Source organism: Phalacrocorax carbo, chromosome 14 (assembly GCF_963921805.1).
Source record: "Phalacrocorax carbo chromosome 14, bPhaCar2.1, whole genome shotgun sequence".
Taxonomy (NCBI): domain Eukaryota; kingdom Metazoa; phylum Chordata; class Aves; order Suliformes; family Phalacrocoracidae; genus Phalacrocorax; species Phalacrocorax carbo.
In genome coordinates, this window is record NC_087526.1 from 873,267 (window position 1) to 898,128 (window position 24,862).

The 24,862-nt window shown below is 53.5% G+C and overlaps 2 protein-coding genes across 11 annotated transcripts in view; one reads left to right on the forward strand and one right to left on the reverse strand.

Annotated features, from left to right (window-relative positions):
* The window catches only part of PEDS1 (plasmanylethanolamine desaturase 1), a 199,112-nt gene that overhangs the window by 18,957 nt on the left and 155,293 nt on the right, over window positions 1–24,862 (reverse strand). Inside the window, exon 1 of one of the 10 annotated variants that reach the window (XM_064465207.1) lies at window positions 3,502–3,819. The exons of the other annotated variants lie outside the window; for them this stretch is intronic. Within the exon in view, the coding sequence (XP_064321277.1) occupies window positions 3,502–3,652 (151 nt within the window). The 5' untranslated portion in view covers window positions 3,653–3,819. Of the gene's footprint in view, window positions 1–3,501; window positions 3,820–24,862 lie in introns of those variants that run through there. 10 annotated transcript variants of the gene reach the window in all.
* Window positions 11,646–14,061, forward strand: CEBPB (CCAAT enhancer binding protein beta). The gene has a single exon (XM_064465206.1). It carries the CDS (start codon window positions 12,002–12,004, stop codon window positions 12,992–12,994), a length of 993 nt encoding a protein of 330 aa, XP_064321276.1. The 5' UTR covers window positions 11,646–12,001; the 3' UTR covers window positions 12,995–14,061.

Below are 24,862 nucleotides of genomic sequence, written 5' to 3' on the forward strand. Positions count from 1 at the left end.
TCTGTAATATTTAAAGTCTCAGAGCTTGTAGATAAAGCTGTTGTACTAACAGGAAAAAGCATCATCCCGTAGTTTGGTGGCCCTAGAATTGCTTTCCTAACACTGCAAGCGTGTTTCTTAACCTTGCTTACTTAACTCCTGCAGTCTTGTCTTTGCCTTCCCGGCAGAAGGCTGCGACCTCTCAGCTGTTCTGGGATGACAAGAGACAGAATAAGGAAAGAGGAAGAACTGGCACAAAAGTCTCCTTGTACCTTGCTGTACTGCTTTGTACCTCTACAACAACCTCATTCATTGCCTACAGAAAGCGAACAGACACATCAGAGTATGGTAACACTCTGAATATTCAGATTAGCAGCAGAAAGCTGCTGCCTGTCAATCACTGCTAGATCCTCACGAGGCACTGACGCTGAGGGCAAGGGAACACTAAATGCGAGACTCGTATGGATTAAGGCATCAGAAAGAGACCTTTAATGCCTAAATCCAAGCAGGAGATCTGAGCTTCCACCTTGGCCCAGAAAGGCCCGAGCTGCAGTTAGCTCAACACGCAGACAGTTCAGTCTTCACCCATTTTAGGGGCCAGTCAGCACAGCTGTCTCTCGCCCAGGGCTTCCCAGAGCAGGTATCCCCGCGGTCCGTTCCCCACCCCGCCCGCAGCCTCCTGCGCTTTGCACCGCTCCAGCGGGGGAGCGGTCGGTAAGGACTGCGCGCGAGGTGCACGTCCTCTCGCAGGAGCGGAGGCGTACTCGCGTCTGGCACGCGGTCAGGACAGCAGCTTCTTTCCTGCTCCTCTGTGGGACCTACCGTCTGGTCAAATTTCTCCTCCTAAATGCTGAATCAAGTCCTCCTTCTCAATTAAACCATGCAATGAAAAGGAAACTAGGAATATCACGGGAGGATCAGTATGACCTCCAACATGCCTACAATGCAATATTTTAAAGAAGTGTGAACAAAGACTTTTACACTTCAGAGTTTTGTTCTGGAAAGGCCACGAGTATACAAATTAACATCCTCTGCAGTAGAAGAAAATTGTAAAATTAAATTAAGACACAAGAACAAGCATATTTCAAGACAGCATCAGGTCACAATGTGGGAGATCTACAGAGATCTATAAAGAGATCCCTGGAGTAATGAAAGTAAGAGTTAATTAACACTCACTTCCTGCATAAGAAAAACACACCCTGATTAGAGGAACTAAGTGGGTAGATCCTCACGGAACAATTAGCTGGCTGCGGGGAAACACGGGGCTCCTTTCTAGCAAGTCAAGTCCCATGAGTTCAGCCTATGCAGACACCGCTGTACTCTGAGCATAGGGATCCCAAGACGACTGTCTGGAGATACCCGCATCCAGAAACGCAGCCTCAGCTCTGGACAGACTGGGAAGGTGAGTCAGTCAAAGGAGCAGAGTCAGCACCAATAACGTGTGCCTAAAGAGCACTCAGATATAAAGGTTATGTCCCGCATGAAGGAATAAGGTGCCAAAGCCACAAAGTGTACGCTTAAAGAAATCATGGAAATACTCCAGAGTCACAGTCACTCTGCACCATTACCTGTAATCCCCGTTCTTAAGGATTCAACATCACGTGTTTCCACCATTAACACATATTCTGATGTTAAGCTATTCATGTAACGCCAGAAAAAAATTGCACAACTAGTATATTATCACAGCTCGGTGCTGACAGATATCACCATACATCTGTTACTTCACAGACTTCCTAGGAACTTCAGTCTACAGCTAAAGATAAGGGTAACAAGTTGCTTGGAGCGGGGGGGGCAACTCTTTTCCTTATGAGCAGGAGCACGGTGCAATTGTAAAGCTGGCGATTGCTTTTCTGTAAAGCAGAGGAATCGGTCACTGCCTGGATCAGAACTGCGTATCTAGACCAGCTAAAGATGTCACACACCTTCTCTCAAGGCAAGGAAGAGGTGACCAATACAAGCTGCAATGGGCACACTTGCCCTGAACGGTCTAGAAAACTAGCAAACTAATGGATACCTTTGTTTTCTTACCATTTCTTGGCTCTGTACAAGTAAGAACACCTGCTTTTCCAGTAATTGCCTTGAATGTGCAAGCTAAGCTGTTCAGCTGACCTGCTGGAAACTGCAAGATGCTGAAACATATCTTCCCTTTCCTAATCCTTCACCTGCAAATGAACTCACTGGCATGCTGGTTTGGGCTGGGGTAAAGTGAATGCTTTTCACAGCAGCTCGTACGGGGCTGTGGTTTGGATTTGTGCTGGAAACAGTGCTGACAGCACAGGGACGGCTGCGCTCCTGCTGAGCGGGGCTTGCCCAGAGCCAAGGCCTTTCCTGCCCCTCACCCCATCCCGCCAGTGAGGGGCTGGGGGGGGACACGGCCAGCACAGTGACCCCAGCTGGCCCCGGGGCTGTCCCACACCACACAGCATCATGCTCAGCACATGGAGCTGGGGGAGGAAGGGGAAGGGGGCACGTTGGGAGCGATGGGTTTGCCTTCCCCAGTCCCCGTTGGGCGTGATGGAGCCCTGCTGCCCTGGGGGTGGCTGAGCACCCACCTGGCGTGGGGAGGAGGGAAGGGATTCCTTGGTTTGCTCTGCTTGTGTGCGCGGCTTTTGCTTTCCCTGTTAGACTGTCTTTGGCTCATCCCAGGGGTTTTCTCACTTTTACCCTCCTGATTGTCTCCCCCATCCCAGCGGGGGGGAGCGAGCGAGGGGCGGGTGGGGCTGAGCTGCCGGCTGGGGTTAAAGCACGACAGCCAGGACAGGTGAGGAGACCTAGCATTGCTCACACTGCGAGCCACCAACAAACGACAGTTTATGATAAGGAGCCTGCAGTTATTCCCGCAGCATAACCGCACAGCTGCCGTCACCTTACTGAGCTCCGGCAAACAGCACGCTTCCGGAAGACAAGACCAAAGCAAGAATTCAGACATCCCGCCGCCCCCTTCTGAGGGGCCAGGGCTGGGTGCCTGGGCGCAGTTCACTGAAGGCATGCCCTGAAGCAAACGTCTCTGTTGTTGGTTGCCAAGCAAGGTAGGTTTGTACATCTGCTTTTGGACGGAAAGGTTAGCTTTTCGTTCGTTTTTGAAGGGAAGAGCATTCTGCGCAGGTTCTACTTGAAAATCCCCACCCCGCCGCTGCCCCACGGGCCCGCAGCTGGGACGCCCGCCCCGCTCCCACGCCGGGACCCTTCCCTAGGCTGCGCATCCCAGCTCTGCGTGGCGGGGCTTTCTCGCCCGCTCAGCAGCTTGCTTGGCGAGCGCCGTGCCGAGGCTGCCCGTCCCCAGACGGGAAGCGCCGAGCGCAGCGCGGACCGAGCCCAGCCCGGCCTCTCCCCGGCCAAACACCGCCCCGGCACCGGGAGTCACCGCAAGGGCCCGCGAAGGTGCCAGAAACGCAGCGGCCCCCGCGCCCGGCCCTGCCCGAAGCGGCCGCCCGCGCCAGCGCTGCCCGGGCCGAGGGGCGGGACGGCGGCGCCCCGGCCCCGGCGCCCCCCCCGGCCCCGGCGCCCCCCGCCCGCCCTCACCTGGTGAGTAGAGCTCGGCCAGCTCGCGGGCCCCGGCGTGCTGCGCGCCCCACCGCCGGCTGCCGCCCTCGGGCTCCTCCGCGGCCTCCGCCCGCGGCCCCGCCGCCTCCGCCCGCCGCGGGACGCTCTCGGCGGCGCCGCCGCTCGCCATGGCCCGGCCCCGCGGCTCCTCCTCCGCCTCCTCCCGGCGGGCAGGCCCCGGCCCCGGCCCCGGCCCCGGCCCCGGCCCCAGCGCTGCGGCCCGCGGCAGCGTCGGGAAGCGGGGCCGCGCCGCGGCGCTGCGCTGCGGAGGGAAGGCGGGCGCGGCTAGCACCGCCCTCCGCGCCACCTCCCGCCTATCGCCGGAGCCGCCGCGCTGCCGCCGGGCCAATGGGAAGCGCCGCCCGGCGCGGCGCAGCCAATGGCGTGGCGGCAGGGTCGTCGGCGCATCTGGAGGCGCCCCGCCCCGCGGGCCGCAGCTGGCGGCGGGGAAGGCGCGGGCGGGGCGGGCGGGAGGTCCCAACAGTGCCCTCCCTCCCCTCCCCGAGTACCCCCCGAAAGTGCCCCCCCACCCCGGCGGAGCCCCCCGCTCCCCCCCTCAGTCCCGCCGCGCCTCCGCACCGCGCCGGGGCCGCCGGCCGCCGTCGGGCGTGGGCATCAGCCGTGGCTCCGGGAGCCTCCCTCTGCCGCGCCGGCAGGACGGTTCCGGACGCCGGGCTGGGCGGTGCAGCCGGTGCTCCCTGACAGGCCTGGTACAGCCACCGGCCGAGGAGCTCACCGGGCCCACACACGCATGTCCCAGCGCCGGGAAAACCCAGGGGAGAAAACAGAGGAAAAATAGGAAAGAAAAGCCCCTGGCGATACACCTCACGTCTATAAAAAATCATTTTTGCGACAGATTTACTTGAAGACCAAATAAAACAGCGCTAAGCGAAGAAATGTTTCAAATAACCGAAAGGACTCCACTTAAACATCAAAGCTGGATCCATTTCCGGAGGCTGGTGTCCTGAGCCCAACACCTGTTTAATCCAAAGGTGACGTGTTTCAAAACGACACCCCACGGTCAGTGAAATGCTTCCCCGTGCCTCGACGGCCAGGCGCGAGCAGCGGCGCGGGCTGGCATCGGCGGGGTGCTGCAGCCGTGGGGCCCGGACGGCTGGGCCCACGCGTCGCCCCGGGCCCCGCGGTGCGGGGGGTGCCCTGCTGGGTCCCCCGGAGAGAGGGAAGAGAAAAGCCAGGTGCTCCAAACCCCCGGCGGCTCCCCAGCACCCGGCCCAGCGCCCGTCGGGGACCACCCGAGGACTGTCGCTTATGGCGCTCCGCAATCACGTCTCCGAAGCAGGCTAAAAGGCGCGCCGCGGGCCTCGCAGAGCCTGCCCCGAGGGTCGCAAGGGAATGAATAACGCGCCGGCATCACATGCTCAAATCAGCGGTTCTTGATGAAAAAATGGCTCAGGAATTCGATGAGTCCTGGACTCACCAAGAGTTTTACGTATAGATGTACGTATACACACGTATCTCAATCTCAGAGGTTATGGAAACCCTAAATGGCAATGATTTGCTGCTGACACAGAAGAAGGTACTTGTCCGAGGGGGGGGTTTCCATGTTCTCTGTCAATCGGGTAACGCGCCAGTTAAGCGGCATTAGCTCGGGGTGCCTCAGCCTGCCGGACCGGGCTGCGGGCGGGCACCCAGCGCTGCGGGCTGCTGGGGTGAGGCTGGGCTGCCCTGATGCGGGGCTCTTGCTGCCACCCTCTTAGGGTCGCGGTGACCTCGATGACGTCGGTACGGAAGTGGCGTGAACGCGAATGCATTAACGCCGGTTGAGCGGGACACGGCACCTTTAAATGCGTTCTGAGAGCCGTGACCGAACGGCCCCGCGCGCAGAGGGGCACGCGGGCGGTCGTGACGGGGGTGCCGTCCTTGGGAGCCCTTCCCAAGACACCTTCAGCGCGTGCTGGTTTGCGGGGGCGGGGGGGCCGCCGGCACGGGGGAGGCCGCACGGTTCGGCCTTGGATGGGTTATGAACTTCTCTCGGACAACAGTTCAGTTTTGCCTCGGTGTCGGCCGGAATAAAGCCGCGTCCTTCCGTGAGGCGGCCAGCGCAGCTCCTGCGGACAGCCCTCGCAGAAGGGCGCCTGCCGCCCCGTCCAAGCGCCCCCCGGCGCGGCGGGGCGGAGGGCTTGGGCCTGGCCCCCCTGGCCAGGCCACGGGAGGGCGGGCGCAGCCCCGGCGCCCCCGCCCCGGGAGCGGCGGTTCGGCGCGGCGGGAGCGCGACGGCTTCGGGAGACGGCACCGAAAGGGGACGCGGGGTGCCGGCGGCTGCCGCGGCCCCGCACGGCCGGGACGGGAGCCCGCAGCGGGAGCAGGACGCCGCGGGGCACCGCGGCGCTGTTCGGCGCAGCCCGGGCCGCCCCCCCCGCCGGGCCGCGCTCTGCCCCGCCCGTCCTGCGGAGGGTCCCCGCTGTCCCCGGCTGCCCTGGGCGCGGGAGCGGCGGCGGGAGCGGCGGCTCCCCTCCTTCCGGGGCGGGGGGCGGCTCGCCCCTCCTCCGGGCTGCGTCCGGACGCCCCGCCCCGCCCCGCCCCGCCCCGCCCCGCGGGAGCCCGGCCCCGCCGCGCGCCGCTAGGTGGCGCTCCAAGCCCGGTGACGGCGGCGCTGCCCCGGAGGGGGGCGTGCGGGCGGCGCGGCCGCGCGGGGGCGGGGCCGCGCGGGGGGCGGAGCGTGACCTTGTGGGGGCGTGGCCGCGCGGGGGGGGGCGTGTCCCTGGGGGCGTGGCGGGGGCGCGGCCGCGCGGGGCGTCCCGGGGCCCTGCGGAGCGCCGTGCGCGACCCCCCCCCCGCGGCGCCCCGGGGCCGGGTCCCGGTGCAGCGACACCCCGGGAGAGCCGCCCCGCCGGCGGGTGCAGGGTCCGCGTGCTGCGGGGCCGCCGCGGGCGTCCCGCCCACCACGGGGTGTTGTGCGTCCCGCAGAGCCGACACCCCCTGCCCGCAGCGGCCCCCCCGCGGCGATGACTTCGGCCCCGGCCGCTGCACCTCCCGCATCACCTCCAGGCCTCTTCGCGCTCCCCCGCCCGCCGCCCCCGGCCCCGCGCTCAGGCGATTCCGGCGCCTTCCCGACCCCCGCAGCTCGGAGGGAGCCGGCGGCGCCTGCGCTCCCTCCGGGCCCTCTCGGGCGCGGGAAGGTGTCGGTGGGTGGGAGAGCAAAGAGCGGCACTGGCAGGGACCGAGGCGCGCGGAGGGCGGAGGCCGGGGCGCTGCGGGTCCCCCACCCGCGACCCCATCCCCCGAGGGGCCGCGCTGGCCGCCCGCGCTCACGACCAGCAAGTCCCCACCGATTCCCGGCAGCCCTGCTTTCCCCGCGGTGCGCGACGCAAGGGGACACCGCATGGAAAAGAAGTAATTGTAATCGTACGGTCTAGGGCACAGACCTTTAATGCTTTTAATGAAGAAAAATCTTTTAATTCTTCACTTAAGCCCACGCTCCGGTCACTCTGAGGCTGCCCTTGGTTTATGTTGCCCCTGGCGATGCAAACCACGGAGTTCCAGGCAGCTGGCCTGCAGCCTCGGGCCCTGGGAATAGTACCCCTCTTTTAGAAATGTCCTAAATGAATTACCAACTCCTTTTACTGGGATCTTTCGACACTCGGCAGGGTATCCAAGGACAGGGCTTCTATTCCCTTGATGGATCTTTTGAAAGTTTTTTATACCCTAGAAAAAAGCATTAACGTATAAGCTGTAACAAATTGATCAAAGTAGGAGGCTTCGATGACCCAGGAAATGTCAGACAACTATAGGGAACTTCTGGAAAACCAGTGGACAGCAGCATCCCTGCCATTTTCTTCTGAATACAAGGAAAGGGGCTACTCGTAAAATACAAAGTCACTCCTTACTGTCCCTGCTCGGAAAGCAAGCCCACATCTCGCCAGCCAAATGGCTTCAACATGGACTTTCTCTGCAACATAGGACTGGGCGCTGTAGCTTCTGCTTTGTCACTGTGGCCTTCCACGGGCGTTTGGGTGCTCTCTGGCCCTCCCTCCTTTTCTTTCTTTTTGCTGAGCCAAGGAGTGGGTGCTCTGACCTCCAATTTGCTCTGGAAAATTTTCAGTCCGGTAGGGGAACGTATTTCGCCCATGTCATCCCACCGGCTGGAGGCAGTGGTGCCAATCTTCAGGTGTCGTCTCTGCAGCACTCGGTAGGGCAAAGAGCAACGTGTAGATAAAGCGGGGATTGAGCAACGCAGCGCTGCAAGGCCAAGCATGCTAGGTCAGAGGTGAGCAGAAAAATCAGCAGAAGACCAACAAACACCCGAGCATCACCGTGTCACATGGGAGCATGGGGTGAGGGAGCACTTAGGGAAGGGGAGGACTGTGGTCTGTAACAAAAGAACCAAAGGAGGCCCGGAGACATGGCCCGCAGCTGCCCAGGAGCCCCCAGCCACTGGGGACTGCAAGGCAGTGTCGCAGCTGCCGGTTCAGAAGAGGGGCGAGCATGTGGCAATCGGTTTTTACGTTAAAGTGAGGCAAAGTCTAGAGCCTGGTCTAAGAGCTGGGGGGAGACGGAAGGAGAGCCAACCTCTCTCCAAGCTGAGAGGTTGTCCCTGTCGGACGTTTCCTAAGTGCTGTTTTTTACAGCGGAGAAGGGCAAGTGGAAAGCAATAGATCAAAATCTGGCCTCTGCCACGTACAACTACGAGCTGTCGTTGGCCTAAGGTCTGTGGATGTGTAAAGAGGGACCTCGGGCTAGGAAGAAGGAAAAACAGAGCGCACCACATGCTCAGAAATCAATTTCAATTTTACTTCTCTATTTTGGAGCCTTTATTGCAACACTGCTCCATTTAAGTCAGTCTTTCAGGCAAGGTCCCCTCCTACCCCTCCAAGACCTCCCCACACCACCTCTCTGCTCTCTCCCAGCCTGCAGAGATACTGCTCCGCGCCGGAACCCCGCACATTCTCCTCCTTAGCTCACCTCCAACATCCTACCTACAGCATCTTGTTCGCTGATGCAGCTGACAGCTTCTGGCACTAACTTCTTTCCTCTCTGCCCCCCTCCTGCCCCTCTGTGTTGTTTTTCGCTGCAGGTCTGTGGGTGAGCTGCTGTGTTCACACAGGGTTCAGCGTGATGCACCTCTGATCTTACTGACCTGCTAAGAGCTACTGCAGGCAGATAATACGTGAGACAAGTCTGCAGCAAGAAGCATCAGAAATTACAGACAGCCTTTTTCTAGAGTACGATCCTCAGCCCACAGGCCTGCTTATAAACACTTTGGTGTCTGAGCTGTCACCGTTAAACTGACAGCAACTGCCCAAAGCTGGTGTCCTTCCAGGGACAGCTGCTGTAGACCCGCAGCGCGTGAACTGGAGAGCTTGCGAGAAATCCTGGAAAAGAAGAACATTTCCAGGAAGAAAATGCCTCTGCAATGCTTTATGGTAGGTCTGAGCCTGGAGATGGAAAGTTGTGGCTTCTACAGTACAAAAGGGAAACTGGAGAGCAGAATTTAGTTCATGACAGAAATGAGCAGTGAGATGAGATTCTTCCCTCCACCTTTCACTATTCTGGTATCCTCCTGTTACCCTCCCAGTATCTATATTGCTGCAGACAGGAAAGTAGAGGAATCTGGATTTGATTGCATCAGATTTTTTTTTCCCCCTGCTCAAAAATGCTGATGTTCTTACTAAGTAATTTATGAGTTGTGCTGTCTCCTTCCTCAGCCGACTAGTTCTAAAAACAAGAAATCATGAAATCACTAGAAAGAAAGTGCTTTTCACAGAAGTGCTGCCTTTCTGCTGGCAGTTGCTCTGGTGGGAGACGTGCTCTGGAAGGGCTGCAGCCCTCGGGTGTTTCACAGGGTGAGACGGTGAGACCAGTGCCCGATGCCTTCACCAGGTGCGTCTGCATCTCTTTTCCTATCTAAAGCATCTCCCTGAGGAGGTTTTCCAGGACAATTATTAGCAGCCTCTGCACATCCGCCCAGGCCGTGGCACTGGCAGGGAGAGAGCTCGGTCTGTTCACACCTCCACCCAGTCCTCCGTGGTGCGAGCCTCGCTCTGCACCTGTTCCCATTTCAAAAACCCCGTTTCTGGCCATGCATTTGTTATGACAAGTGCAGAAACAATTTAAAAGAGACCAGAGTTAGCTCAAAACCTGCTTGCCGAATGCTAAGGTTTTGGATAAGTGGTTAGTCCCGCCAACAAGGTTCCCATGAGAAGCTGAGAACGGACGTCGGCTCCGTGAGAGTGGATGTTGGGATTTGAGGTGAGCTGGAGGAAGTTTAAAGGGATGCAGGCGCAGCAGGGGGGTGAGGGGGGAGAAGGGAAGGAGGGGACAAGCTGGGCATCCAACCTCAATTACCGCCCAGGCTGACGTGTGATCTCAGTGACTACGGGATTACTCAGCGCTGGCCTGGAAAGGAGGTGTGGGCCACACCATCCCTGATATAATCTGTTTCACATGACAGTGGCACAGACGTTTTATTTTGTTAGGGAGGATGGGCCCGGGCAGAGTACAACCTTCTGCTGCAGAGCGGCAGAGAATAGGGTAGAAATCTGAAGAGGACAAATTATAGATCTCCAAAACTACCTTGGAAAATTGCCCAGGAAATTTCCCGGCGGGTTTCAGCGCTCGATCGTAGCCAGCGGCCATGGCAAGCTGGAGACCCGCCGGGGTAACGCCAAGCAAGACCAGCCACGCATTCCAGCAGGCAGCCACGGCAGGAGGCCTTCTGCTTGTGGGCCCCTGCGATGTTTTGGAGGTAGGAAGCACATGAGACTGACTTTCAAGAGTTCAGTTGCAAGGGCCGGTTAGGGCAGCTGCTGGATGTAACTGCCAGATCAGAATGCAGGATAAAGATGCAGAACAAGGGAGTCAACAGCCAGACGAACAAGCCCCGGCTCACTGCAACTTGCCAGTATTTGCACCCAATACAGATGTTTGTATTTGTGGAGGTATGGGCTCCAACTGCGGCCTCCAGACCCAGCGCTCTGGCCAAGCCCAGCTCCAATTTAATCTCTGGTGCGTTCACCAAAGATTAACTTGGTAGATAAAGAGGGAACCAGAAATATTTGAAGCCTGAAAACCTGTTAGGGTACTTTTGTTATGGAAAGAAAAAAATCCTTTTAAAACGTGAAAAGAAAAAGCAAACGGAAAAAAAAATAGAAGAAAAAGTCCGATGGTCCACGGACCAATTCTTGAATCCTTCCTCTTTTCAAAGTTCTGAGGTTTGAACATTATGAACAGTTGACTGTTTGAATCGGGTAATGCAATACCTGTTCCTCTGGCTTAACGTTACAATATTTCCCACACCGCAGGATTGCTTCACATTATTCTGAGAGGCAGTGTCATTTTCCCTGCAGTGCTAGGTCTTCTTTACTGAGGTGAAGGACACTCCTACTTCCTTTAATTATATGTTTTGTTTTAAATTAATGTCCTTTATTCTGGGGATGAATCACGAGCTTGTAGACAGGTAAATGTGGGAGTAAGAGAGTGAAAATGTAAGTTTGATTCCCAAGGTGGGTGTCTTTAATTAAAACGGACATCAAGATCCAGCCTTCCTTCCCAAACTCGCCCCGCGATTCCGAGCCCGTCCGCGCGCACGTATCCCGCTCCCCCCCGCGTCCCGGGACACGCCGCCCCTCCGCTGCCGGCGCGCGGTCCCGCCGCTCGCGTGCCCCGGCCCTCGCACCGGGTCGCGCAACGCAAATACGCCGCGACCAACCCCAAGGCCGCCCCCCCCGTGCGAGGCGGTGGGGAGGGGAGCGCCGCGCCCGGCCGCTGCGGCGCGGGGGGGCTGCGGGGCCGCCGCTTCGCCCCCGCCCCGGCAAAACGGCCCGGGCAGAGCCCTCCTGCCGCCGCGCCCCCCGCGCCGGGGTCTGCGCCCCCCCCGCCCGCCGCGCAGCCCCCGCCGGCCCGGCACACGCGCGTCCCCGCGGGGCTCGGCGCCGCCGGCCCGGCCCGGCCCTGCGGGACCCCCCTCCCCCCGCGGCGGGGGCACCGCACGGCCGCGCCCGCCCCGGTGCCTCCCCCGGTGCCTCCTCCGGGGCCGGGGCCGGGGCCGGGGCCGGGGCCGGGGCCGGGGCCGGGGCGGCCGGGCCGGGCCGAGCGTGCAGCGTGGCGGGCGGCCAGGCGGTGACGCGCCTGTTGCTATGGAGCCACCGCCCCTATAAATAACTGGGGAGAGGAACTTTCCTAAGTCAGAGGCTTGAGGACGCGGGCCCCGCAACCAGATGGTCGGGACGAGAGGCGCCAGCTCCCGCCGCAGCAGCCGGAGCGGTGCAGCCCCGCCGCGCCGCAGGGACTGATCCGGCCCCGGCCCCGGCCCCGGCCCCGGCCCGACCCCGGCCCGGCCCCGGCCCAGCCCCAGCCCCGGCCCGGGCGGGCAGCGCAGCGCCGCGCAGCGCAGCCGGGGCCGTGCCCGGCGCCAGGGACTGAGGCAGGGTCCGCAGCCCCCGACCCCCGCGACCCTCTGCCGGGGCACCCCCCCCCTCCCCCGCCTCCTCTTCTCCTCCCCGCATCCCCCTTTGCTTTCATGCAACGCCTGGTGGCCTGGGACGCAGCATGCCTCCCCCTCCAGCCGCCCGCCTTTAAATCCATGGAAGTGGCTAATTTCTATTACGAGGCGGACTGTCTGGCTGCTCTCAACAAGCTGCACCCGCGGGCGGCCGGGGGCCGCTCCATGACCGAGCTCACCGTAGGGGACCACGAGAGAGCCATCGACTTCAGCCCCTACCTGGACCCGCTGGCATCGCAGCCGCCGGCGCAGCCGCCGCCTCCCGCAGCAGCAGCAGCAGCAGGGGGCAACTTTGAGCCTCCCTGCGGCAGCGGCGGCGGCCAAGATTTCCTTTCCGATCTCTTCGCCGAGGACTATAAAGGCAGCGGCGGGAGCAAGAAGCCCGACTACACCTACATCAGCCTCGCCCGGCACGGCCACCCCTGCGCCAGCCAGAGCCACAAGCCGGGGGGGCTGCCGGGCTGCTTCCCGCCCCAGATCGTGGAGACCAAAGTGGAGCCGGTCTTCGAGACCCTGGACTCTTGCAAAGGGCCCCGTAAGGAAGAGGGGGGAGCCGGGCCGGGACCGGGGGGCATGTCCTCGCCCTACGGCAGCACCGTGCGCTCCTACCTGGGTTACCAGTCGGTGCCGAGCGGCAGCAGCGGGAACCTGTCCACCTCGTCCTCCTCCAGCCCCCCCGGCACCCCCAACCCCTCCGAGCCCTCCAAGTCGGCCGCCGCCGGCGGGGGCTACTCCGCCCCCGCGGCGGGCAAGAACAAGCCCAAGAAGTGCGTGGACAAGCACAGCGACGAGTACAAGCTCCGCCGGGAGAGGAACAACATCGCGGTGCGCAAGAGCCGCGACAAAGCCAAGATGCGCAACCTGGAGACGCAGCACAAAGTGTTGGAACTGACGGCCGAGAACGAGCGGCTGCAGAAGAAGGTGGAGCAGCTCTCCCGGGAGCTGAGCACCCTCAGGAACTTGTTCAAACAGCTGCCCGAGCCCCTGCTCGCCTCCTCGCCTCGCTGCTGACCCCCGGCCGGCTCTGCGCCCCCCGGGCCGGGGCGCGGCGGGAGCCCGGGCCGCCGCTCGCTCGGGCGCTTCTGGTTCGCTATTGGTTTGGTTGGTTTTTTGTGGTTTTGTGTTTTGTTGGTTTTTTTTTTTTTTTTTTTGTGGTTTGTTTTGTTTTGTTTTCGGTCTTTATTTACATGCCGGCGGAGGTCCCGCGGGGCCGCCGGGGCCGGGGGCTGCCCGCCGTGGGGCGCGGTGGGGCGCGGTGGGGCGCCGGCCCCGGGCGGGCTCCGCAGGCTGCTGGGCGCTGGGGTTATTTAAAAGAACGAGAGGAGAGCGAGGGCAAAGTGATGCAATCTTTTAAGCATGGCTGGGAATGCTGTGTACATGATGCAATCTCGTGTAACTGTCAGTCATGAATTGAGTAATCTGTTAAAGATGTTCTACAGGTTTTTTTATTATAAATATTATTCTATTTCTATATGAAAATACATATGTATATTTTGGGATCCAGGCATTCTTGCTACATTTGAAGCATCAATGAACAATTTTAATAAACTTTAGGTTAAAAAAAGTAGCTTGTTTTATTTGGAAGGCACGTTTAAAGGTAGATTAAACGCAGGGTTGAAACTGCAGCTGAATCTGGCTCAGTGATGTGATCAGGCGTCAGGATTTTTGTTGGGTCTTTTGACTTTCCCTGTGATTCAGAGAAAGGAAAAAAAAAAAAACCAAAATCCCAAGAGAAACCCAGCAAAGAGCAGAGCTGGAAGCTTTAGCCGGTTCTTATTGCCTCATTTTATGTCGTCTATCTGCTCACTTTAGCTGCTGTTTGGGGGGGAGGTGTTTGTGTTGGGGGGGGGGGGGTTTCTTGCACTTCTCGCTGGCCTGGATGGGTAGAGCGAGATGTGCCGTCCGAACCAGGGCCAATCTGTGGCAAAGTAACACCAAGTCCAAAGTGGGAGGGAGGAAGAAAAAGTAAGGGAGGAAGCTTGGAAGTTTGGGGTTTTTATATACAGAGTTTCTATTCTCTAAGTTATGATTCAGCATTTCTTATGTTTGTAGTTTACAGGAATAAACATGAGAAAGTAGCATTTCTGTTGGATGTCGGTAATTTCGGTCATTGCTCAGGAAGCTCTCACGAAACCCGGCCAGGTGAGAGGCGTACGAACAACTCCCTTGTCTTTTCTCTTGAGACACTTTTCTAAAAACTGTAGATAGTTTCTCTGCGGAGAGGTGTTAGCTTCTGTGTGCATGCGTGTTTGTGGGGGCAAGCGATGGATACGGGGGGGCAGAGGAGGACAGGGGCGCTTGTCGCAACCATAGCTTTGTTTTAGAGGGGACTAAGGCTCTGCCTGCCGACGGCACAAGCCAGCCTTGCCCTGGCTCCTGGGTGCTGTTACTTCTCCCCTTCCTGCTGCTGTGTCGAGGTCTGTAAGAAGTTAACAGTCTCAGGCTGGGTATGTGGAGGGAGTTGGGCAAATGATCAGGTCTTACTCAGCATTTTCCATTTTCCTGTTAGGCCAAATTTAAGCACTAAGTTTTTAGATCCAGATTCCCAGCACCCCAGAAAAGAAACCCCTGCTTCTTCTGCCCACGCTCTGTTTGACAGCTGAACACAGAGGGATTTTTCAGTATAAAGACAGTGGACTTGAATTTGCTGCGATACATTCCAATGCAAACAGCAGTGGATTGCAGAACGACAAATCTTGAATTTGTGGCCTATTACTAGTGTTTCTTTAAGCGAAGCGTGTTTTCTCCTGAAAGAACCATCCTGCTTTTTTTGACACTTAAGATCACAGCCTCCTGCGGGTGAATCTCCCAGAGCTCCTACTGAAATCGGTTACGCGTTCCCACTCCCCCAGTGCCTCCAGAGCTCCCGCCAGGAGCTGTGTAGTAGTAAGCAGTGGAGTGTTAGTCCTGATACAGATTTCTCCTGTTTGCTTTTTAATTTGTATGGTGCAGTTAAGTTGTTTTTATGAGACCCTAAGAATAGCTTTTCTTGGGTGAGCTAGCTCCTGCACCAGCATGACTCAAGTTCTTGCAGGCAAGATAGACGTTAGATCTTGTCTTGACTGTCCCTCGTGACGATGATTACTCCAGCCTCCTGTGGCTGTTTATTCTACTATTCTTCTAGTTACGAAACTTATCCACATCGTTAGATCCTATTTTCTTGTTGTGCTGTAGGCCATGTAATGTTACCCGAACTCTCGAGCAGCGCTCCCGATCAGAACCGAGTGCTGCTGAGGGCGGAACCGCTGGAGCACTGAAGACGTCCTCAGATACTTTCCTTTCTCTCTTCCTCTCTTTCTCTCTTTCTTCATGACAAAGCTTCCAACAAAAGTTCAGTTTGTAGGGGCTGGAAGGCAGGGTAGATTGAAAGATAAGATGTACTAAAGGTATTTATATTTGTTTAAATAATAGTCCAGTTTTGGAGATAGAGCTCTATCAGGCATGAGTGAGCTAATCCCCATCCTTAAACTTTGCCTGCCTCAGTTCAGGAGAGCCAGGGCGCTGTTGCTGCAGTTTAAAGAATGATGTTTAAATGACTGCTGTATTCCAATTAGGATTACAGATTTTGTGTTCAGGAGGGAACGTGCAGCAATGAGTTTTTGTCAGGTGCCATTACAGGCAGGAAAATTGAGGACATGAATGCACCAATTTTACACTAGTCTCAGAAGGAATCCGTGAAGGAGTCGGAAAAAGAATTCTCGAATCCTTCATTATTAATCTTGTATTACCCACATGACTTACATTTTAGGAGCTTTGTAGCGCTGTTAAATGCACAGAGGTCACAAAATACCCGGCTTTATAAACAACATGAAAAAGTCCCTGTAATTAAAGCATTTCCTAGAAAAAACAGTCTGGAAAGAAATAGTTTGGAAATTGATCTGAGAAAACACCAAGCACTAAAGTAGACAAAAGATTCCAAATACCTTTTCTAATCACAGTGGGGGAATTGGAAAATCCCTGTCCAAACAGTGGCTCAGCTCCAAATATTGATACAGCTTGCCACTACAAATAAGATGCTGTTGACTGGAAGCAGTACTTGGTACCTCTCGGTTATCTTCTGATGGGGTCTCCTGAGCTTCCTTGCCTGAAGCGACTCAGCACAGGTTGTGGTAAGACTTTGCTGGCTCTGTGCGGGCACACCATGCGGGGAAGTTAAGGCACTTCGGCACTGACTCCACTAGTCTCGTTTGAATTTCATGGAAGTTTATGAACAGCATTTTGTTTGGGCTTTTTTTCTCCCCCTCCCCCTTCAAATTACTTACTACATTGATTGATTCATGCAGGTCTTTACTACTGAAATAACAGTTTCCTCCTGCGTAGAAATAAGTCTGTAAGATCAAACCCCTAGCACTGACATCCCCTTTCCAAAGCATCTAGCACTGTTTTATCATTTTCTAGGGGTTTGAATTCAGTTGTGCTTAGTTCTGCAAAAGGAATCATATGTATCATTTTAAAACAAAATCCTTAAAAATACAACTCTAATTTTGTTAGCAGTTCTATTAACAGAAATTATTACTCTCTGCTGATCTGCCCAGAGCACATATAACGCTGAGCAGCTCTGACACTGTTGCTCTCACGCTTTTCCCACTGCCTACCATTAGTGACTCTTGAGGATGCAGGAAAATTTACACTTGTTTCTATACAAATCGTTTCTCCTCTATTAAAGAAAGTTGCCCAAACTGCACACATGCAGCCAAGGGTTACTGGGCGGGAGACGTGATCCCATTTGATAACAGTATGTTTTTTCCTTATTGAAGTTCTGCAACAGCCTTCAGATATTGAAATTACAACCTGAGAAAAGCTTTGTGCGCAATGTTTGCTGTTACAGTTTCATTGCTAGAACGACTGTCATTGATGTGGATGTGTATAAAAATACCAAGTTTCTCTCATACTAGCTAGCTTTCGAGCAATGTTTCATTAGCTGTGACCAGAATAAAAGTCAATGCAACCCAGTATCTGCTTTAATAAAGACAACAAATGTATATGAGGCCAAATTACACATCTTCTTTTGTTCTTTATAGCGATATCGCTTAAGTTACAATGAGCATTGCCTTGCGTTTGCCTGCCATTCATACCGACCCCGAGCGAGCCTGAAGCACCGCCGAACTGGAATGGCAGGGTTCTGTGTTCACGTTGTACTGGATATAGATGATGATACACTGGACGGGGGGTAATGATGAGTTTGGTTCCTTTTGATACCAATTGCTAATGCAAAAAAAAAAAAATTACTACTCTCCTGAATGTTGGCCTTTTTTATGTTTAAGTCTAAGCAAATGCTCAACAGTCAGGATTTTAGGGCAAACCTCATATACTGATGTGAAGTGTGAAGAAAAATCTAAACCTATGCATGTATGTTGAAAGGGTCCTAATACATTAATCAGTAAATCCAAACAAAACTAGGAATACAGTTAACTACTCCCAAGGAAACAATTCCATTCAAATTCTGATCACCTTTTTTTAATCAATAAAAACCCTGTGGCCAAAAGTGCACCTTAAACATGTGAGGCAATTAGTTCTCTTTTGAGAGGTACTCGCTGAGCAGACAAATGAAATCATTAAAAGAATGAAGTTCTGCTTAACTCCCTGTGGGGACCCAAAACATAGTCTGAGAGTTTAATCTTTGCAGCATAAAGCTAAACTTTGGTAGAAGCTCTACGCTTGGATAATAGCCTGAGGTTTTCTGAGGTTCCTGATTATTTCGCGTGAACTGCGGCTGTTTTGCCCCAGCCTGGGTAGATGAGCAGCACAATCTATGGTGAGTGTGCAAACACCTAAAAAGATTAGACAGAGCCTTGGGCTGACATCAGGATCATGTGAAATTTATGGTGCAGTGTTAGGCTGATGCAAAACCACGTGGAAGTCCAAGAGTTTCTCTTTGAGGTGATCCTGGAAGCGGCAGCGAGGCCGCCAGGAGCACCACCCCCGGGGACTGAGGCCAGCACACCCGTCCCCGGGAGCCGCAGTCAGGCGGGGCTCTCAAGTACAGCATAGCTGCCATTCTGATTTGGTCAGTTTGATCCATTGGCAACCAAAACGCCTTTCGTGATCATTTCCCCACCTGCTAAAGTGTTTGGGTGTTTTGTCTTGAATAAAAGGCTTTCCTCCCCTCCTAGAGATGTTAGGTGCTTAGGTCTGCCTGGATGTGAAAAAAAGCAGGGCTGGAATTCAAAACGAGGATAAATGGGTTGAGAGTTGCTGAAGCTGAGTTGCATTTCCAACATTTAGTTCCAAACCTTCTGACTGGGTGCCACAATTTCACAGAGCAGCACCAAATTTAACCCTAATTTGTTTTTATTTTTTCACAAATTTATTTATTTACTACTAAAATTATAATAAATTCCAAAAATATTTTCTAGCTAATTAAAAGCTAAGGGAGACCTTGATCTACATCCAGTTTTCCCCTTGCCCGGTCCTAGCCGCTCTTGCCTCTGGGATCCCTGTATCACACATCACAGCTATGAAAGCACTTTTTCAGACTTGAGGGTCTGAAACAGAAAACAGAGGTTTTCGTTAGGTCTCATAATTCCATACAATTTGCAGCATAAATCCTCTAAGAACTCACGCGTTCCCTCCGTAAGGCACACTGTAGAAGTGCTGGCTGGGTCAGCAGGCCTGGTTTCGATGAGCTCGAACGCAGACACCTCTGCTCACCATGCCAGTCATTTCTGAGAGGGGCTATGAGATGCCGTGGCCCCTCTCCCCATACAAACCAAGGGCAACGGCCTGTTTGTTTTCTATAACTACCTTGGGTTTGCTAGGATATTGCAACAGCACTTCGTTAAGCCTGTGGTAAGCAGCTCACTGATGTCGTCTAGAAATTACAGTAATGGGAATCACAGTCTCCTTCAAACAATGCAAAAATCCCTCTAACGCCGCATCTGCTGCATTCCCCTCCTCCGTTAGCTCACCTGGGATCTGGGCCCGCAGACGCTTTGTGATATAATTTCTATAAGCAAGGAGAGGAGCTTCGGTTTTAGAGATGAATGTCATGGTGACACGATGGGAAAATATTTCTGTGCAACATGATGAAACAATTACTTGGCTGAAGTAATTCAGGAAGGGAATCACAAGAACAAGAGAAAGTGCCTGGAGCCGGTTTGAGAAGCAGAAGGAGAGCAGTGGTGGCTCCTAGCAGAAACATTGTTTTGCTAATTTCCCCAGCCTCTGCCATCTAGACAATAACTCGGGGGTGGATGTTTCTGACAGTGATTTGCCACACTTCTCTGAGCCTAGGTGTCTTATTCGAAACAGTAAAATACAGATTCTGTCTCAATTATTGATTTTGATGTACAAAAGGCCAGAAAATGAACCCTGAATGTCACTTATGAAGATACTTAAGCGTGGCTAACATTTAAATGTACGAGGAGCAGAATAAAATCTCTGGGATAACTTGGCACAATGAGACGAGCAGAATTACAAAAAAGGGAGTAATTACCACGGAGCTCGGTTGCTTAAAGGAATGCAAGCTGGACCATAGCCACTTACGCTTAACTTCAGCACACAAGCCAGCTTTTGTGCCAGCTCCGTGAAGAAAGATAACTTCCGAGCGGGACTGCTTTCGGCTTTGAGTTGCTGATGACCACCCAGGGTGGCAGAAAATATTTTTGTGGTTAGAGCTAAGGATAGTGCTGATCGCGGGGATGAGCCCCCAGATCCGAAGGAGCAGAAGAGAAGGCGGACGGCCTCTACGTATGGCTTCAGCTATCGGGCGCTCAATATCCTCAACCACTTTCAAAGCAAATTACATAGCTGCAGAGTTAATGAGTGCAGAACGCTGACAGGAATTAAGATGCAAGGGATAAATACTGAGCTTCGAAACAAAAGAGACAGTTTCTCGTCCTGGCTCTTTCACCAGTTTATCATATATCTTTAGATTATCAGATAGCCCCTAAATGTAATAGAAGCTGTATGCATATATGTACATCTCTAGTTATAAGTGCAGTTGCCATAGCTGCAGGTGTATTTGCCTATTATATATTTAGATCCTGATCTTACATATGTGCTTCATTTTATACGTGTAGCTGTAGTGATTTCAGTGGAACTATCATTACTTGCATGAGTAATGATAAATGCATAGATCTGTATTTACATGGGTGTATTTACATGGATCTGTATAAACATGGATCTGAGATCACAGTGTCTCTGGGAACATTTTTGGTGCCTTGCTCAGTTCTACAGCACATGCCCTAGCAAATTTTGAGCACTTCCATTTCACGCGTTCTCAAATTCGAGGGAGCTACCCATGCGCATGGGCTGATCTGGCTGTCTCTCCCTGTACAAAGGGAGGTGACCGTGGCTTCAGCATTTTTGCATTTCCCAGAAAAAAAACCCAAACCACAAAACCAAAACAAAACAGAGAACATCTGACAAGTGGGATACAGCCTGTGCTCTAACAGCTATCGTTGGGTCCCAGGTCAACAAAGTTCTCGAGTGTATGTTATACCTGAGCAGAAGCAGAACAACGCTGAACACAAGCTTTAAAGTTTTGGATGTGCCCAGTGCTCTGCAGAACCTCATCCTTCCAGAGCCTCAGCTGCAGCTGCCTGGCCTCTGGCTTATACTGCCGTGATGCAGCTGTGGCACAGGCGTGAGTCCTGGGAAAGAAAGCATGATAGAAAATCTGGATGTCCAGAAGGATGGTGAATGAGATGCGCTCAGGGAGGCCAAAAGGAATCCTGATTTCCTCCTATTGGACTGAAGGAGCCCATCCAGCTTGTATGCTGGCCAGGTCTGGCAAGGCACTGATTCGAAGCCTGGTGTTGGTACCTGGCTGCTGATCAAAGGATTCTTAAGCAATAACCCACTCCGCATCAGCAAGAGCTGCTGCCAAGAACCACGGACTTCCATGGGCTGGAAGACAACTGATAAAGCAGATGCTGAGAAAAGCAATGATGCCTGCGTTGGGCAATCTGAGTGCTACTAATGGCTACTGGAAAATGTTATTTTTATTTTAGTTCTGCAATTGCATAAGCCTGATTCACTAAAGGCTCACAGTGACATGGTGTTTGTACAGGGCTTGCTTTTTTTTTTTTTTAATGCAAAGCATTTTACTTAGATGAACACTTTTCCCTGCTCCCACTTTGCAGGGAGAAACCACCACTCCTTGGTAGTTCTTCCTCTGTCAGTAACAAATATGGGTCGATTGTGCCTTTCTCCAGAATTAGGTCCCGTGGGTTTTGGCTAGTGAGGGATGGGGCACTCGGAATAGGTGGGAATGATGCAATCAAACCTCTTGTATTACAGCACTGTGCCTGCTCGTAGGGGATACAGTTCGTGAGCAAGGCTGACAGATTGGAGAGGTTTGGCAAAAAGGACAAGAAGGCAGATCTCCATGTGGTGAAGAGGCCTTGAAAGAGGGAAGTGATACCAAACAGTGCATGGTTCTGGGAAGGCTATTGCAAGCTGTGGCAGTGATGGGAACTGTTTCCAACAGACAGGCCAGGGGCAATGAACTATTTTCCCACTGACCTCACGGTAACATGAAGTGAAAATTCCACTCCAGTGTTTTCTGCCGAGTCTTTAAAGGCAAAACCTTAGCAAATGCCTCCTGCTTTTGCATTCATTCACTAGCAGGTGCTCTTCTGCACGAGCCCTGCAAGAGCTTTATTACCAGAGGTACACTACCTATTAAACAGCCATAAGCTTAACCTGGTATTTACTGGAGGACTGTGCCTTTTTATTGCGCAGAGGGAGGGAACTCCCTTCTCAGCCCTCCAGGTGGTCCCTTCAGGGCAGGGTTGAGGCACATTGGTGAGAAGGGGTGGGGTTGGGTGGGAGAGGCTTTCATTGCTGCCCTACCTGTTCTGGGCATAAATTGAAATGATCAGTCTCTAAATCCTGCCAATTAGGCACGCTTTATTGGCACTAGAGTCACTTCACTATGATAGGTAAAACTGAAACGTTTCTCGTTTTTTTTTTAAAAAGAGGCAAAATCCTGCTTTTACAAATCTAACTCCCAGAGCAGGGGGCAGCAGTGCGCTCTGTGGGGTACCTGACCCAGACAGGCAGGAGCAGGGCAGCGTTCTGCACCACGGAATGGCTCACAGCCAAATACCTTAAGATGTTTGTCCCCCCCTTCCAGCAGTGGCTGCCCATGAGGGACCCCCAGAGCAGGGCCGGGGGATGCAGCCCACAGTCCCCTGCAGCACCCCCTCCTCTGCGGTAACTCCACTTTAACGTTCAAGGCAACATTAGATGTGGAGAAGAAAATGGTGCTTTCCTAGGCTCCACCTGCCAACAAAGGTCCACCTACCCGGGAGAGCAAAATGAGATGCTTTTTACAAGACTATGAGGCTGCTAATGAAGGTAGCACCTGTGCGCTCGAGTTAGTACCTTCCTAATCTTCTGATCAACAGGTTCCTGTAATGAAGAGGGCAATATGGACCTCTCGGGTCTATTTCTTCTTGGTTTCTGCAGACTGAGGCAGACATTGTTCTGTTTTTCGCACACTGCTCCCACTCTGAGGCTTATCTTGGTTACTGTAAAGCCTAGAAATGATAGGGTTGGTTTCCTTCCTCAGAGAAAAGTTGTCCTGGCAGCATGTGCTTCTGCCTGTGAAAACACAGGTATGCGGTGCTGCCATGCTGCCACGAAGCGTGAGGCTTCATCCTCATCTGCACTCAAAGAAGAAGAGGGCGAGGACCATCTCCCAACAGCCCCGTACTCCTTTCTCATGAACCAGCCTCAGCACTTAAACATTTAGCCTCTGCTGGTCCAAAATAAGCATTTCTGATATCGGCACTTCAGACCTTTGCGACCCTCACTGGCTTCAAAACAGGCTTTATTCTGAGAAGAGTTTGTCCCTGGCACTTGGGTACGTGGAAGGTTTTTTAGGAAGCGAAGAGGACAAACGGGAAAACTAATTATCCATGTCAAAAACATTTCATAGAGCGTAAAAGGACTCACGCTCGCCTGTGAGGAATGCTGCCTTTTACTGTCTTACGTCCTGGGAGCTCTGAGCGACAGCCTCCTGCATCCACAGCCTGTCCAGGTCCGCAGTTGTTTATAATCAAGTCACTCTTGTGTACAAATCTAGGGCAGAGACCCCCCACTCATTACAGCTCCACGTCACAAGCGCAGCAGCAGGTTCGTCCCCCACTACCCACCACCTTGTCTTGAGGGGAGAAGGGAGGTGACTGCGACCTCCAAATAAACACCTCCCTCAGCTAAGCTGGGCTCTCTTCCAGCCTCCCCCCAAGGATTAAACATTAGCTAGGGATGTCAGGAGGGCTTTGGCCACTCTCCGCAGCCGAGTAAGCCGGTGGGGCCTGGCACGGTGCAGGAGGGTGCTAAATGTTAAGCCCAAATGGTCGCTTCTCAGCCTCTGCTGCAGAGGCTCTGCTCTGCGCTAATTAGGTACAAGTGACGACCTAGTGATTCCGGAGTAAGGACAGCAAAGTCCTGTGTCTGGCATTGCTGCAAACTTGTTTCAGGATCTCGGGCAAGTTACTTCACCTTGCTTTGCCTCAGTTCTTTTATCTGCAGAAAGAGACTTCCTGGTTTTGGGAGAACAGAGGAGGCTGTCTCAGGTATTATTTGTTTAAAAAACTGTGAAACATGAGATAAGAGACCTTGACAATACCACGTATTATTTAAAGTTTGTATTAAAAGCTAAAAATATGAATGAATTCAGCAGGGAAAGTTTTCTGGTGAAAATGACTGGAAGCACAATTGTCCCTCGCTCCGAACGCTTTCCAGGCAGTAACATGACCACATAGAGTCTGGCTCATTACATATGTAAAATAGGCAGATGCTATTAGAAGTAATTTTTTTCACCCAGTGAGTCGAGAAGCCTATCCCTCAGCACAAAATCCTCTGCAGGGGCTATATTTTTATCATGCCTCATACTTCTCAAGGTATTTGAAATCGCCCTCAAAGTTGGACACTGTCTTCTCTTTTCTTCCCTGGAATCTGAGCTCTGTGTTCACAGAACTTCACCGAGTCCTCAGCATTTTCCTTTCCAATTCTCTTTCCTCTGACAGTATGTAATTCCTGATGTTGGTGGGTATCGCCGCAGTTTTATTAAGTATGTGATAAGATGCTGTTCAGGTACAACATGTCCTGATAATAAACTGTCCATGTAGTTAGGCCTGACTCGTTAATACGCATGGAAAAGGACTGAATGGAGTTCATCAAAGCATCTTTAAGAGGCTGATGGAAACGTTTGAAGAAAAAAGAAATTAGCAGTGTTTTGTATTGTTAAGTCTTTTGCAAAGCAGAAAATTAATTAGGACTGAAGAGACCACACTCTTCTGGAATGCCCATGTGTGGCCCATTATATCCCGTTTTGCCCTCTGAGTCATCCTCCGCAGCCACCGATTCCGTGCGAACAGGAGCAGTCACGGTGGGATCAAGTTTAGTGACTGACTTGTGTGAGTAAGCAGCCATAGAAGGAAATTTCCCCTTGAGGAGTGGCCAGGGTACCACCGGCAAAAGCTAGTGAAATAACTTTTCTATGCAAAAGACTTAATATTTTTTGCATATTATTATTATTGTTATTATTACTTTTTCACTTTTCCCTTTAGGAATTTTATTATTTTAGGTGAAACGCTAAGAACGTGTCTCCAGTAAGCTATATAACTCACAAGTCTGTATGTATCCCAGATCGATGATCTGAGACACCTGGCACTTACACCGGGGGCCTTCCTGCACGGGAGAAATTGCCCCCACGAAGAGAATGCACATTTCCAAGATGTAAGTGAAACAGAAATAACAAAATAGTTCCTGGTGTGCTTGGGCCCTGAAACTGCACAAGCCAGTTACCAAGGCCAAATCCAGCTCTCTCCAGGTCTAGGTGAAAGGTCACCCACGAATTAGGAAGCAAACTATTGAGTTACAGCATTGCAGCAACAGAATAAACTCTCACCGACTGATTGACTA